The sequence below is a fragment of the Ixodes scapularis genome, unplaced genomic scaffold (assembly GCF_016920785.2).
Source record: "Ixodes scapularis isolate PalLabHiFi unplaced genomic scaffold, ASM1692078v2 PGA_scaffold3__209_contigs__length_174095766, whole genome shotgun sequence".
NCBI classification, from domain to species: Eukaryota; Metazoa; Arthropoda; class Arachnida; order Ixodida; family Ixodidae; genus Ixodes; species Ixodes scapularis.
In genome coordinates, this window is record NW_024609868.1 from 118273893 (window position 1) to 118289626 (window position 15734).

At 43.3% G+C, this 15734-nt stretch overlaps 1 protein-coding gene and 1 pseudogene across 1 annotated transcript in view; one reads left to right on the plus strand and one right to left on the minus strand.

Moving 5' to 3' along the window:
* The window catches only part of LOC121837278, a 50518-nt gene extending 41750 nt beyond the window's left edge, over positions 1 to 8768 (plus strand). The window contains exons 3-4 of the mRNA XM_042292862.1: positions 5614 to 5985; positions 8431 to 8768. Of these exons, the coding sequence (XP_042148796.1) occupies positions 5614 to 5985; positions 8431 to 8768 (710 nt within the window). The remainder of the gene's footprint in view (positions 1 to 5613; positions 5986 to 8430) is intronic.
* Positions 8769 to 11044: 2276 nt separating this feature from the next.
* On the minus strand, positions 11045 to 13183 carry LOC121837279 (annotated as a pseudogene).
* Between the last annotated feature and the right edge of the window lie 2551 nt (positions 13184 to 15734).

Here is a 15734-nt window from a genome sequence, read left to right on the forward strand (position 1 = left end):
ATCCATCTTGCCAAAGAGTACGGCTTCCGAGATAATTCGCGCAATTGGAAGCGATTCTTGAAATGCGCCGCCGCTCCGTCTGATACAAAAATTATTTCAGAACGGAGCGGGTAATGTTCATCAACATACTCTTCTATGGCTTTTGTGGCTAGAAGAGCGTGAGCTGTGTCATGTGTCGTGTCATCGCTGACAACGGCAAAGCTTTCCGTGCCTTGCGTGGACGTAACCACACATGTGAAGAGAGACACTTGAGTTTTTTTTCAATAAAAACTCTGCACTTCGGTTGGGAAGATGACTGTCCAATTTTCCGCAAAATCGAAGTGGAACATCACTGCCTTGCGTGGTGAGGCGGTTCTTGTGCCACGTATCAGGCTTCGTTGAAGGTCACGGATGTAAGAATGCCTCATATACTTTTCGCTCCATGACTTCAGTTCCTTTAGGAAAGCGGAAGTGTCCATAACATTTTTGACGAGTTCGCCGGCGTCCCATAACGCGTAACAGATCTCTTCGTCTTCGTCGAGATGGACGACTGCAGCGAGATGCTCTGCATTTTTGGGCACTTTTCGCAACGGCGGAGGAAGCAATCGTTTTGAGGAGCGCTGCAGAGGTAGATGCGCTTGAAGTCGTCTTCAGTAAATGTCTCCTGTGAGGCATTTGTTATTGCCGTTAAAAGCAACTGAAAATTGACGCAATATATGCAAGCGCACACCTCATGCTCGGGACTCTTTTTTACCCATTTTGGTCGTAGGGAATAGAACTTAGAGATGCCTAGTTCTCGATGGGGATGGTCCTTCCTAAACTGCTGGTAAGCTTCCTTAATAGAGCGGGTGATAAACCTTTTTACGACTTTGGTCTTGTTGTCGTTGATCATGGCTTTGACGACGTCCTTTTTGTTGGGGCTTTGAATAGAGCATGCGAGGTCGTCGCGTGTGTAGTACTCAAGTGCAACTCTCACGTCTTCGGCATTTGCCTTTTTCCCCATGTAGGTATCAGGGGTTGCCCATACACAACCTTTACGCTTCAGTTTTTTTGTTTGATCAATCATGTAGGCAGTCGCTTCTGGCACCAGACGCAATATTTCTTTTTTCGAGATGCTTGGTCGCAGAAGCGTGTACAATCGCTTGCGTTCCTGGTGGGAACTGCATGCCTTCAGTGCTTCGCGGAACGCGTCAAACCACTCCGCGCAGTGCTCACAACTGTCTTCGCCGGTTTTCATGCCATAAACGCCTGACAGCTTTCTTCTAATCGAAGAACTCACTTGAGCTTGTTTTTTCCTCAAATATGCTTCGCGCCTTTTTTTTTTTTTAATGGTTTTACGTGGTTTAAATGGAGTTACCGACGGACTAGCAGCACACAATTCTTGACTCACTTCAGCCTGAACTTCACCAGAGTCCCGGAAAGAAGAGTCTGATGTACTCACGTTGTGAGGAGAAGCAATCTCATTCTGGAGGTATTTGTAGCAATGTTGGCATAAAAGGTCAGATTTGTTCACTGTCCGCGGAGCCAGTAGCTTTTCCAACCGTACTTTGTTGAGTCTCCCTACCGATACGAGGTGCTTATCGCTATACACTTTCTTCTTGTGTCTCCGTAGATAGTCCACACAGAACAATCGCACGGTGCTGAATCGTTGGGCCATGGCTCATCGATTTGACACTAGACTCTTACTCGCTTCGTAAATGACAGAACTTCAAACGTCCTCGCAAACGCCTATTTGAGAGGTTCTGAATTCCTCTCTCCTGGCTCCAAATGTCCGGTCAGAGTTCGAAAAGAAAATGTCCTTGTGGTTATCAACTTCTGTCTTCCATTGTAGATATAATCGGTGCGTCGCGCATGGTTAAGCTGGTGTTGTTTGTTTGTAGTACCACTTATTGAGCACCAAAGACACCGAGTCTCCTCTAAGCATAGCGATAGTCGGCCGTCTTTTTTTCTTTTTTTTTACCTTCTAAAAGTTTTTTATATTCTAATGTTTTTGGGGTTTTCGGTGATGGAGTGTAGTTTGTGTGTGTGTGTGTGTGTGTGTGTGTGTGTGTGTGTGTGTGTGTGTGTGTGTGTGTGTGTGTGTGTGTGTGTGTGTGTGTGTGTGTGTGTGTGTGTGTGTGTGTGTGTGTGTGTGTGTGTGTGTGTGTGTGTGTGTGTGTGTGTGTGTGTGTGTGTGTGTGTGTGTGTGTTGGGGAAGGGGGTTACGGCAGTAAAATAGAAGAGGGGGTTAGGGGTTCGGTCTCGGTCGGTTCGCATAGCGTGGTGCAAACTATCTGTTCAGGTCCTTGGGAGAGGTGCCCGTTCCCGTTGCTGTCCTTAACCTTGGATGATTTAGTTTGTCTGGTTAGGTTCGGTCAAGCCTTTGCGGTCGCATGTCTTGATCTTCCCTATTTTATTTCTTTCCGCGTGGACATGCATTTATTGTCATTCTTCTTGTGAATAAGTTCAGCTGCGTTTGAGAGTTCGTTTCGCACTGTCCGTTATTTTTGTTTTTCCTCGTCTCTGGGTTTAGATTGAAATGTTTCCTGAACAACTGACATGCATATTTTCCCTTACAACTACTGTCGCCTTATTTTGCAGTAACTGACTCTTCACAGCTTTGGGTTTTAAGGCAATGTGCTGTGCTTACGATTACTAACTACCGCAAGCGGTGACGTTCGCAGGCGTTTCTTGCTCGTGGTAAGGGGCGGGAAGAAGAGGGCAGGGCGGGGGAAGGGGGGGGGGGGTTATAGTCACACAACGATAAAGCAATGCTCGGAACATCACGACTTTCCGCTCTCTACGACTGAGTCCCGCTTTCCAGCTTTTGACGCTTCCATGAAGGGGACGTTATGCGGCAAAGCCGCTATAACGAGACGTCGGCTCGCTTCGAGTGAAGGTTTGTCGCAGCTTTTCCCATTCGGAGGTCATATGTTACTCAATGTTTTGCCATCACAGGTTAGTTCATGTCACTGCAAACTGCCAAGGGGAGTTTAAAAAAAATAAAAGAGGGAGTTTTTGAAATATTGACGCCCAATCTTGACACATTTTGTGAAATCAGCCGCATTTCCGCGTTAATAACAAGAAAACAATTAAGGGTGGGCATATTATATTTATACATTCGTAAAGAAAATTCAAAGGCACGCATTTTGATATGTTTTGTGAAGTATTATAGAAGATAGTTTATGTGCAAAAAAATTGTGAATATGTCTCTAAACGTGTTTTTATGCCATGTTTGACTTTTTTGTTTGCATAGAAATATGTTATTGATATTTTTAATTTTTTGGGTATGCGTTGTACATATCTTGTGAAATTCATTAAAAAAGTTATGGTAACGTGAAAGCTTCGATGAGAAAATGACGACTGTGCAAAGAAGCATAGTGAAATCTCAATTTCCACGCCTCGAGCTTCTCTATTTTATATCTCAGCGAAAAAAAAAAAAAAACGTTACGGCGTTCATATATAGCGGAATGTTCCACCCAAGAACATGGCTTTTGTATATATGTTTAACAAAAATATCAAAATTATGACCCGGACCACCATTGCATGAACTGACGTGGAATCACCCTAAGGCAAAAATTTGAAAACAAAACAGCTTAGCTTTTTGATTGCCACGATCCTCAAGCACTCCGATGCCTGGTGTGGTTGTTATAAGAGAATAGCACTACGCACCACACCCCCATTTCACAAGAACAAAAGCTGCACAGAAATTTCAAGACTAACAAAAAATAGGTTCTGCGCGGCACACGCGGAGGAGCCCACTTGACAAGTGTTGCGGCTAGCTCGAAAAGACTTGATCGCTTTCGTTGCTATAGCTGTTTGGGATGTACATGATGGTAACATAACATACCGGCTGAGGATCAAACTGGAGAGTACGAACGTTTCACGGTGTGTTTCAAAGTTCCTACCTCCCACACAAGGTGATACAACCCCAGTGTGCCAAAGAGTAAACGCTAACCTTCAAGAATAAAAATGGAAGTTCGCAAAGCTGGAGAGCAAGGACCGCCGATTGACATACAGCAAAATAACAGCCCCTCGCGTCTTGTCGCTTTAAAAAAGCGACAAGACGCGAGAAGGAAAGAATCTAAGTACTTATTTCTTATGTTTTTTGTGTGTTTTTTCGCGTTCCTTTGAGGATTATTTCTCAGGGCCATCATATAACCTGTGAATGTAAACAAAGCGTCATGGCCTCGTCCTTGGTAGGTTCTGGTTGTCTAAAGCAAAAACAAAAAAATAAACAAACTGGTAAAATAAACAAAAAATAATTATAATGAATGATTTCTGGAGCGACAGGCCTGCTTGCTGTCCAAGCTTCGGCAAAAAGAAGGTGAGAGCGGAAAGGGATAAGAAGAAAGGGCATTGATTTACTTGGCTTGTGAACCTATCGCGGATGTCTCATTGCCCAAACGAGCCTTCGTGTGAAACTAACTACACATAGAGAGGCAGTTACTTCGAGGAGGGTCGACCAAGGACGGTTGTGGCTTCGCTGCCATGAATAACCTTGCGATTCGTTTTGGCAACCGGGGCGGAAATGTTAACTTTCTCAACGAAGAAATTTTAAATAATGCCATAGAGAAGAAACAAAATGTGAACCTGTTTGGCCGAGTTCACAAAAGGCAACATAATTTAACTTAAAGCTAAAAAAAATAAAAATTAAAAAGAACGAGTAACGTAAAATGAAATAAGATACGCTAAAATAGTAACACAGATACCTTATTTGTTAGACATTTGGAAAGGTAACGAGTACGTTGGCGCGTCACCGAAAAAAAGTAAAGCATTCTTTCTGACCCTGTCAACTGGGTGCCTACGCGCGGAATTGCGCAGCAGCAATTCCTCGTTGAGCCGGAAAACACATCTTTATGACATGGTCTCAGACAGACGGGGAGAACCTTTCACCGTCTTTCACATTTCAATACGGGTACACCAAAACAGATCATCCGCGCAGTTCTGTCTGCAAGAAGAGCATATTTTTAGAATCGTCCCTCTTGTTCGTCGCAGCGCATAAGTCAAAATGGAGCTCCGAAGCGTCATAGTCCTCATCTGAAAGAAATATTTTCGGGCACCGATCAATAGTGATTGACGGGTTTAGCATTCGCCATCCTGCAACCCCCAGAACTGTAAAAGTTTAGTTGATGAACTTCTAAGCTACGAACTGTCCCTTTCGATGGCCGTACCCGGCAGTGGCGTTCTTCTGCTTGAGTGCTTTCCCGCGCTCTTGCCACGTTGTCTTCTTTTTGGGCCATTTTTACAACGTGGCCGTTAGAAAGACCACAGGAGACTCGATTTCAGATGGTGCGCATTGTAGCAACGACGTCGAGGCAGTCACTCAGTAGACCGGGTAGGTCCGTTCGCTGCCAGGCTTTAGATTCCAAAGTTCCAATGTTGTCAGCGCTTGCCCGTACAACATTATAATATGCATGGCGAGTGCCATGTATATGGTAATGGCCCTGCAGCCAATCAGATTGTAATATTAGCTAATAAGAAGGCCGAAGTACAAAGCGCGAACCAGGAGGCTTGAACACAATTGGCTACGCCCTGCGTTTGTTAACCTCTCAATGTCTATAGATAGACCATTGAAACTTGAATGCAAAATGAACGGTGTAAAATTAAAATAGTTGGTAACACATCGTGTTTTGTTTATCTTACAACATCTAGCACCGAGAGAATACCTGCAACAGGACCTGCTGCTAACTGCAAACCACATCACGAACAACTCTGCCTTTCTCACGTGGTCAACGGGTGTCGAGCTGTTTGGAAACAGCAGATTTCCACTGGAACTCAGCGGCTACTTTCTGACCGGAAGATCGCTGGGCCACACCTTCCAGAAGACCTTGGAGCCCACTCTCACGGAATACAATGTATCCTGTCTGAAACCGTGGACCGAATACAACATTACACTGAGGAGGTTTTACACGTTGAAAAAGAGCGCGACTGAGACGAGGTTTTACACTAATAGCGAGGAGGTCGTTCATCGTCCAATGAGATTAGGACGAGCAGTGGTTTTGGAACTTCAAACGCATGCGTACAGTAAGTGATCTTTCACTTAAGATATAAAAAAAAATATCGGCAGTTTTATTTATGATTGAAAAAAAAAATTACAACATACACGGAAAGAAAGGGGAGTTCTTAAGGAAAGGACACCCCTTTGTCTGTTTGAAGTTTATTTGTAGCATAACCCTACAATCGACTTAGACTTGTTTCAGATGAATTGCGCAATAAAATAGAACTATGGAGGTATAATATTTCAGAGGAATGCTTTTTTTTTAAGGAAAGCGAGCAATACAATTACCTCAATTCTTCCTGCATTGAAATCTTTTATCCCGACTCTTCCAGAGAAATTCAATAATAACTCGGACTGATTTACTTCATACAAATTCTGGCCTGATTCATTGTTAAAATAGCAATTTTCTGCACCGAAAAAAATAATGAAAGAAAAAATCCTATTTGCATTCTGAAAAATTATCTCATAAGTTCAGTTAAACAACTCTTACAAGGAAAACCAACGAACAAGGGCGAAAATATGTGAGCAAAAATATTCATATTCATATTATTTAATCTTTAATAACATTTTATTAAAGATTAAATAATATGAATATAAATATTTTTGCTGACAAAACTACACAAAATAAACTCTGATTGGCACCATGACACGGTATATATATAGAGTTCCATGTTCTCGCGGTATGTTTATCTGTAAATTTGGAGGCGTTTTTTCGTGGTTTATTTCGTCCATAGTTTTTGGATCTTTGGGTTTCATCTTTAATATCGGCCAAAAAAATGGTCGTGTATTGTCGCATTCCTTTTAAGAAACCAGGACACGACCGTGAGAGTCCCAAGCCACAAGGGACAGGGGGGTAACTCCGATTTTTGAAAATGTCTCAGGCCGATTGTAGGAGAAAAAAAGAAAATAAAAAGATAAGGGGTCTTGTTTCCGAGGCGAGAAGTAGCGTGCGAATGGTTTACTATAGGCTGTTTAACAGTTAGACACGAAATAAAGCTATAGATACAAAATGTATTTCCGAGAAGTTCTGCCTTTTCTTAATCCAGGAAAGTCCTGGAAACAAGAAAACTCCTTTATACGTAAGCTACAATTTGTGAGCTACAATCATTCTACAATTTACGTGACTCGCTTCAAACAACCTATCTGCGTATAATGTGTTTTATAAAAAAAAATAACCAATTCCGATGCGTTATCGGATTACTTACAAACAAAATATCCAGGGCTGAAAAATGCGGAGTCAGACTTGATGGTGGCGCCAACTGAATATCTGTGCGTTGTTGGTGTTCATAAGGATTAGGTCAGATCATTGCATAAATTTATCAATGTCAGATTCTATTGACCTAAAACAACTAAATGGGCTAGGCTTAGAGTATGGGAACTTAATTTCCCGATTAATTTGTGGGTGCGCCCATGATGATGCTTATTGCGAACCAGCGGTAGATGGCGATGGTTACGAATAAAAAAATTGTTTCCTGAGTTGTAGATACAGTATCAAGAAGCTCTAGCGATATCGTCTTGCTCTATCGAGGATTGTTTTAACATTTTATGAGGACTGGAAAGTGTTTTCTGCAACAAAAAAATACAACTTACGATAACTAGCAGCTATATTTCTAAGCAACAAGATGACCGAGGTGTCTTCAATTTGAAGCGTAGCCTATTTAGTGACTCTGCAGCTTGGACGCCAAAATACCTCGAAGGGTTTTTTCACCGCGAAAATAACATACGTATTGCCGAACGTTCGTTCTCCTCTTAATTGTAGTGCTAGAGGTCCAAACCAGATGCTAAAGAGTCAAAAAGAACTATTATCTAATTAAAAAGTTCTCTAACTTACTAAAACTTTCAATGGGAAACTGGTCGCCTTTTTTTATTGTTGTCGGTCACTGGCACCATTCAGCTTAATGTATTTGAGAGCTATATGTCGTCCAGCTTTTTTAATTAAATAATGTAGGAAAATCATCGATAGCTTTTGATGGAGATAACGGTTAGTTTTGAAAGATTGGTATCAGGTTCAAACCACTAGTGCTACATTTGGGCGGAGTTTGAGCTTTCGAAGATGCGTAGTCTATTTTTGAGGAGAAGAAAACCTTGTAAATTGTTTCTGGAGTCACGCTGTAAATCCCTCATTCTTGAGGGCGCGCAGCACGAATGTGTACTACAAGAATTGCTTCAAGGTTACATTTATGATTGGTGTCTATCAAAGTCAAATATAGGGGCTTTACGTGCAAACCACCAAGGGTCATCTGGCACGCCCCAGCGGAAAACGGAGGATTAATTTCGAACAGCTGGAAATATTTCGGTTTCACGTCATCGTCTCCGCTGTCGGCCTTCGCAGATTGCAGGCACCTCGGCCGGGACTGGAACCCTGCCCCTGGGGATGCGTAGGCATATTTGATCTGCATTTATCACCATATTGGTAAATTTCCGAGTGTAACTACCTGCTTCCGGTTGTATGTATATTTTTTTCTATGCAGATCCTTCCGCACCAAGGGAGCTCAAGATTATCTCAACTGGGCAAAAAAATGTGAAACTACGCATCGTGGATCCTGTTAATTGGAATGGATTGCCATTCAAATATCACGTTCGATGGGAACCACGAAGTCCGATTAGAGGACGTCCCGGAAATATGGAACTCGATATTTCTTCAACGCGACCCGATGATCAAAATTGGATGAACTGCAGGTTGTGGCTTGAACCAGGAGAAAAGTACAGGGTGTTTGTCTCGGCAGAAAATGCCGCGGAAAACCGTAACATCACCTTTCGAAGTCCGGAGATTTCGCAGGATATAGCTACTATTCCTAGTGGCAAGTAGCTATTGTACACCTATCGTTCTTTATTTATTAAAATGGAAAGTGACAATCAATATTCGCTTCTGCTAGAACTCAACCTTCATTTCAGTGGAAGTCTTACATATAATAGCTTTTTTTAAGTAACAATCCGGAATATCTTTAGACTAGATTTGCAAGCATAATTGTCTGTCTCAGAGTGGTTGTTAGCTCTAGACAATATGGAAGCTGTAATGAGGAGAGAAACTAATTCGAAACAAAATTATTGGAGGAAATATTTTAAGTTTTAATTGCCCTTCTATTGATAAGCGAATTGTGTCTTTCAATTATGTCTTGTAATCAGCAATAATGGAGCATATATCGTTAAGGAAGCCAAGCAAGGATGCAAATATGTGAATTCAGACATTTGATTTAACTTATTTCAAGCTAGTATCGCATCCCTACACATATATTGTTGAAAGCCGGAGATATGTTGGAGCGTGCTCTGTGTGTTACAGATATGATAGACTTGTTCAATAAAACGCTTTATATGTATATTCAATTTCTGAACTAATTTCTAGCTCAGCTGTGCATGCCGGTATAGCAAACCAGTGCGACATTTACTGCCATAATGCACAATACCATGAAGGTTGTCTGAAAATGTCTCGCAGAAGAACTGCATGTTCACGCATTTAAGATTTCCCTAGATTACATTTCTTATAAATCGGAAAATCATATAATAAAACGTGTTTGGTATTTAAGGTTTTGAGATGACACCTTATAATGTACGCGAAGGCATTTTATATTATGCATTCGTAGGTCGTAGCAAAAGAGGGAAAGTTTCGGATGTGTGCGTAAATCCTTTTCCAGATCCCATTGGTCTACATGCAGACCCACTCAGTTCTCATGAACTCCTAGTCAGTTGGAGCGTCTCTGGTCCTGCGCAATTTTTTCAGGTGAGCCAATGTATAATAAAAATTCAGCTGAAGCCGTTCCGTTTAAAAGTAGCTTCTTCGAAAATATTATAAGGAATGTCAGTGGCATCCGGGTAGGCCGGAAAATAGACATTCGGTTTTGATTCCTGAATTCCGGCGTTGTATAAACACTTCACTGTGTTGAAACAATTTTTGCAGAGCAAATTTATATCTGCAGTAGTCGATATGGCACCTTTCATTTCTGACTCGCCGGTTTCTGCTTCTGATTTTTCTGACTACTCTTTGGCATTTTATACGAACTAATTGTAGTACTTCCAATCAAACCAGTACACATTCTTTGGAATTATCGAGGCATTGTTATATCCTCTTAATCGTATAAAATAAAGATGTCTGCGCCATTTTTCGTGGATGTGTATCTTGAGTTTTTTGTTAGCCAGCTCGAATATGGGTTAGATCTCTGTACACTTAGAAATAATCCCTAGCATTGATACTTGACGAAAATTGGTGTTGTGATGTAACCGGACGCCTACATGAAACTCCCATCAAGAGTCGCCAGACCATGAGAAGGAGTTTTAGTGTTAGTCATTATGACATCGGGGATAATGTTTATATAACCTAGATTACCTAATGTATGTCTAAAATAAAATAATTTAAGAAGAAATTGATGTAGGCGTTCGTGCTCGAATTTAAAAAAAAAAAAAAAAAAAGATGCCGTCGCGTATATGACACGTACGCAAGTAGCGCGGTCAACGATCATGCTAAATTAACCTGAGATTGGGGTAAAAACGGAAACATCAAAACACCAGATCGCCTGCACCCTTACGATATTTTCTCAGGTCAACAATGTTTATTGTATCCACCGTGAGGCGTTATTATATACAGTATGCCCTAGCGGCGCAGCTGTGATGAGGATGGCAAGGCTGACTTGGCATCAGTTCGTTACGCTGCGATACATCTTATCTATTTCGAACAAAAACAAATTTTAACGAGAAGTTGGGGAAAAAAAGGTAAAGGAAGAGAAAATATTAACCTTGTACGATCGCGCTTAAAGTCCTGGTTTTGGGTACCTGACGTGGCTCCGCCTTTGCCTTGAACTCCTCTTGAGCTCGTGGCTTTGAGGGTCTTCTGATGGTGGGGCTCCCGTTGAGGGCTCTTTCCGGGCTTGGCGGCCAGTGGATTCAGCAAACGCTGTGGTGACCAGTTGCTACGGCTGCGTCGGCAATTCACCAGCCGCCGTGGTGACTGGCTGATATTGCTGAGGCGCCGGCCCATGCCGGTGCTATTTTGTTCGGCGTAGCACACGCCCGTCACCAGTTTCGATCACAAATAAGCGCGAAGGCACCGCACGTTTTATGACGACTGCCAGAGACCACGTTCGTGAAGCGGTGTCATACGTGCACACCTGCTGACCATTTTGTAGTTCAGATAGGGTCTTCGTATGGTTGTAGTACTTCCGGTGCTTGCTGCGGATTTCTCGTAGTCGGTTGCCTACCTCATTTGTTCGGCACGGCGGCAGGTTCCAGGCAGCAGTTCAGAACCGGAAGCAGCGTTCGTGTCTGACGACCCATTAGCCTCTGTATTGGTGAGCTGAGCAGGCTGTCCCTCGGGCTGTTGCAGCATTTCAGGAGGGCTCTGCACAAGTCAAGGGTGTTGTAGGAGCACCTTGTTAGCAGTTTCTTTGCATATCGTATGGTGCGCTCAGCCATTCCATTGGAGCGAGATTGGTGAGGGCCTGACGTTGCGTTAAAGATTCGAAACTTATTCTCAAAGTCCTTGAAGTTGTAACTATGCGGAGAGCAAGTCGTCCGCTTCTTGCACGGGGGTTGCGGTGACGTCACAACAACGCCAAGCTCTGAGTGGCTTTAATTTAAAGGATAGTTAGTAGACCTCAATCCTAAAGGCCTTGAGTTCTACCCACTATTTTTTCAATCAGCCAATACGAGCTCGGCATTCTGACATCATCGGATCCCACGTGCAAGGAGCAGAGGACTTGTGCTCCGCACTGAAAGGGGGTCCGTTGTCACTGCACCATTTGGCTGGTATCCCATAAGCAGCGAAGACTTCTGCTCAGGCGGATACCACTGAAGATGCCATGGACTGTCGAAGGTCCTTCATTTAGAAAAAAGTAGAATACAACAACGATCACCAGTCAACAAACGTACAAGATCCGATCTACCACAACAATTGTTGTAGAAGAACCGGCCTAGCCCCACCAGCTACCACGGTAGGCGGGGCAGTTCATGGCTCACTAATGGTAGTCTTGCATTTCTAGGATTATTCTTTGTGCAAACTTCACATGACTTTACAATTAATTTATTGTCGCATGACATGGTTGGCCAAAACATCATTTCTCAGGAGCGCATCTTCATTTTGGATTCACCGCATGTGCAGTATGCAAATGTTTCAAAATCTCCGTTCACTTGGCCTTTGGAATTACCACTTTATTGCTCCTGAAGACCAACCAGCCCATCTTCCACGTTCATCCCGTCTCTGTAGTTCCAGTACGTTTGAAGTTACTCCGGAACTTCTCGTTTTTCAGCTGGCTAGGATGTTGATGCATACTCTCGGAGCTGGATGAAAGCCTCGTCGTTTTCTGTCGCTTGGAGGGTGTCCCTCACTCGTGCATCTGAAACAGGTAGCGTGAAAACAACGTTTACTTGAAACTGATCGCTTTCGTCCTTTAGCATAGCCCTCGTTGGCAGCCTTGACAACGCATCCGCAAGAAAATATTCTTTCCCTGGCTTGTACTGCACGGTAATGGGGTATTGCTGAAGCACTGGCCTTATCCTTTGTAAGCGGAGCGGGCAGTCACAGAGGGGTTTCCGGAATATTGCCTCCAGTTGCTTATGATCCGATTTAATAGTCAAAGATCAGTGCCTAAAATATAATCGTTGAACTTGCTGCATCCGTGTACTATAGCCAGCGTCTCTTTTTCAATCTGGGCGTATTTTGGTTGAGTTTTGGTAAGGAGTATGATGCGTAGGCACTGGGATATTCGTTTAGAATAATCACCGCACCTACACCGGTTTGGCTGGCATTAATTGGCAACGTGACTTGCTTACCTTGCTCGAAATACGCAAGTACTGGCGCCTTGATAAGCGACTCGCTGATCGTTTCAAAACTGCTTTGTTAGCGTTCAGTCCAAACCCAAGCGATATATTTTTAAGCAGCTTGCGTGATGGTGCTCAGAGAGTATGCATATTTGGTACGAACATTCCGACAAAGTTGGTCATGCCAAAAAAATATTTGTGACTCCTTACGGTCTCTGGGCTTCGGAACAGAAAGGATGTCCTCGACTCGTTCTGGATCTAGGCTCAGACCTTCAGTCGTAAAAATGTGGCAGGTACTGTACTTCGTACCGCAGAAAGCGACACTTCTTCTGATTCAACTTGAAATCGTGCTTCTCGCAGCGTTCCATGGACCAAGTTCTTCATTTTAACGTCATATTATTCTATCGTGGTTACCCAAACTAGGATGTCGTCTATGACGACTGTTATGTCCTTCAGTTCCTCTAGGATGCCGTGCATTGGGTGCTGAAATAGTTCTGGGGGTGTTGATATTCTGAATGGCATACGGATAATCCTGTATCTGCCATAACGTGTGCTCATGGTATATATCTAGGAACTGCTTCTGACAATTTCATTTGCCAGAAGCCCGACAACGCATCCATTGTAAAAAAAACGGTGGCGCCGTGCAGACGTGGAAACACATATTTATACGTCCGCATAATGTAATGTTCGCGCAATAGCTATATGTTAAGATCAGATGGGTCCAAACAAATTCTAACCTTATCTTTCTTTACGACGACATGCATGCGCCTGGATTCATTCCGCTGGTTCGTTTACCTTCTCGACGACTTGATCAGCTTCTATGCGGTCCACCTCTGCATTGACTCTATCCTGGAGGGCCACAGGTATTCGTCTTGCTGCTTTGATGTTATCACTGGATCCTGGTTGTTGCTTAATATCGTAGACAACACCTTTCAGCTGGCCGAGCCCTTGGAAAACGGCTTCAAAAGGTCGTGCTGCACCGTATAGCACTGCGGTGCTGGAACACAAGTAATCAGTCTCAGACGTTCCGCTACGATGCCAATGAAGGTGACTGGGACCTTTTCGCGTACAACAAAAACCCAGCTTGACATTTCTTGTCGGATGGAGGCAATTTTGTTGTGCATTTTCTGCATGACCGAGGAAAGTGTTCGAAGTGACGTTGCACTGTTTTGTTGGTTTCGAAATAACTTGGCCTAATGCTGCCTTCGAGATGACACACCAATTGGCTCCGGCATCTATTTTGCAACAAACAGGAATGCTCTCTAAATTCACTGCAGCCGTTCATAGTTCCTTGCCAGATACAGCACCGACAGTTAGCGCTTCCGAAAAGTATGCCTCGTCACCGCTAGCCACAATCTCGTGTACTTGCTGTACGGAGGCTCTTTTTTGCCCTGACTTGCAAACTTTCGCGAATTGAGTAAAGCTTCCGTACTTGTTGCATCTTTTTCCCAGTCTGTGGGGAAAACATTATTTCTGTGCTTTGCAAACCCAGACTTTTCGCGCGATGATCTGAGTTAATTCTTGCACTACGTTGACATTTTCCGCGTGCCTTCGCTTCGCTTTGTATTGTATTAAATTGTTCTTCGCACTGTTCCCAGGCTCTAAATCTTTCCACCGCTTTGATGTACGAGTTGTCGGCGATGATCTTTTGCTGAAGTTTATTGTTTCGAAAATCCAGAATGATTTTACTTCTAAGTAGCCGTTCTTTGAGGTCCCCGAGCTCGCACTTGTTTGCCAAGACAGGAATGTCCATTAACCATTCGTTGAAAGGCTTCCTCTGTTTTTGGTTTCTCGTACCAAACGCAAACTCATTGTAGGTTAGGTGTGTAGTGGGCTAGTAGAAGCTATGAAACTTCTCAATGATAGTCTCCACATCTTGTCTCTCGTCCTGGTCTGCAAACGTGAATGTGCTGAACGACTTCCTTTCATCTTCCTCTATTATCATTAACAGGGTCGCCGCCTCGACTTATTTCCATTGATGGTGGAGTAGAGTAGCAGTAGAAAACAGTTTAAACTCACATTTTCAAGTTTTACAGCTGCGCCACACGTCTCCGGACGTGTCGAGGTGTTATTAAGGGAGTAGTAGCGTTGTGCAGGACAGCACGATGGCCTGCTGTGAAGACGCCACTTTTCGGATGGGGTGGATATCGCATACTTTCTGTCGCTCGGCTACTGGTCCACCGAACCGCGGCGCTCGAGCGATAAAGCGCTTTTGACACCATATGACTCGTAGGCAAGTAGCGAGGTGAACAGCGTTTATTGAACGCACCGTGGTGCCTTATATACAGTATGCCCCAGGAGCGGAGCTGCCGTGCCTATTACACGGCCGATTTGGTATTAGTTCGTGACGCTGTCCCAGAATGGATTATTGAGGTGATCAAACCGAGGATGAATAATGCGTGAGGCTGTGTATACTAAATTTTGTTTGTAAATCATTGAATATGTGAAAACACGTAAGGTTTTTCAAGCATTTCTCAAATGCTTACACACGAATAGAACTTAACACAGCTTGAGTTAATTAGTTATAATGCCGATGCATAAAACTTTAGTTAGCAAAAACGTTTTGTTTGTAAAACTGGGATATATTCACAAAACGAATAGGCTGTAGATTCAGATATTTGCCTTTCAATATGGCGTAGGTATTTGTTAGGTTAGAGATATATATTGCTATTGTTCAGTTGATAAACTACGTGGACGTATCGTTTGTTGCAGTGAGGAGGAGCCCTCATCGTTTATTACATTTGCCAATTCAAGCACCCTTCTTGCTAACCGTTATCAGTCGAAACAATTTAGCCGAACGATAGCTTTAGTCGCTTACAGAGCCACTACAGCAGCGAGAAACCTTTTAACCTGCAGCCTCTACGACGTTTTGACTGCGCGTTCGCGCTTGGGCCGCACGAGACGCGAATCGTCATCGAAGGTACAAAGCTTGCGCTAAAGGCAGGGCAACAGAAGCTGCTCCCTGCTCTTCATCAGAGTTGTAGTCGAAGAATTGAAATGTATAAAGCAACGTGTGTGAACTAAACGG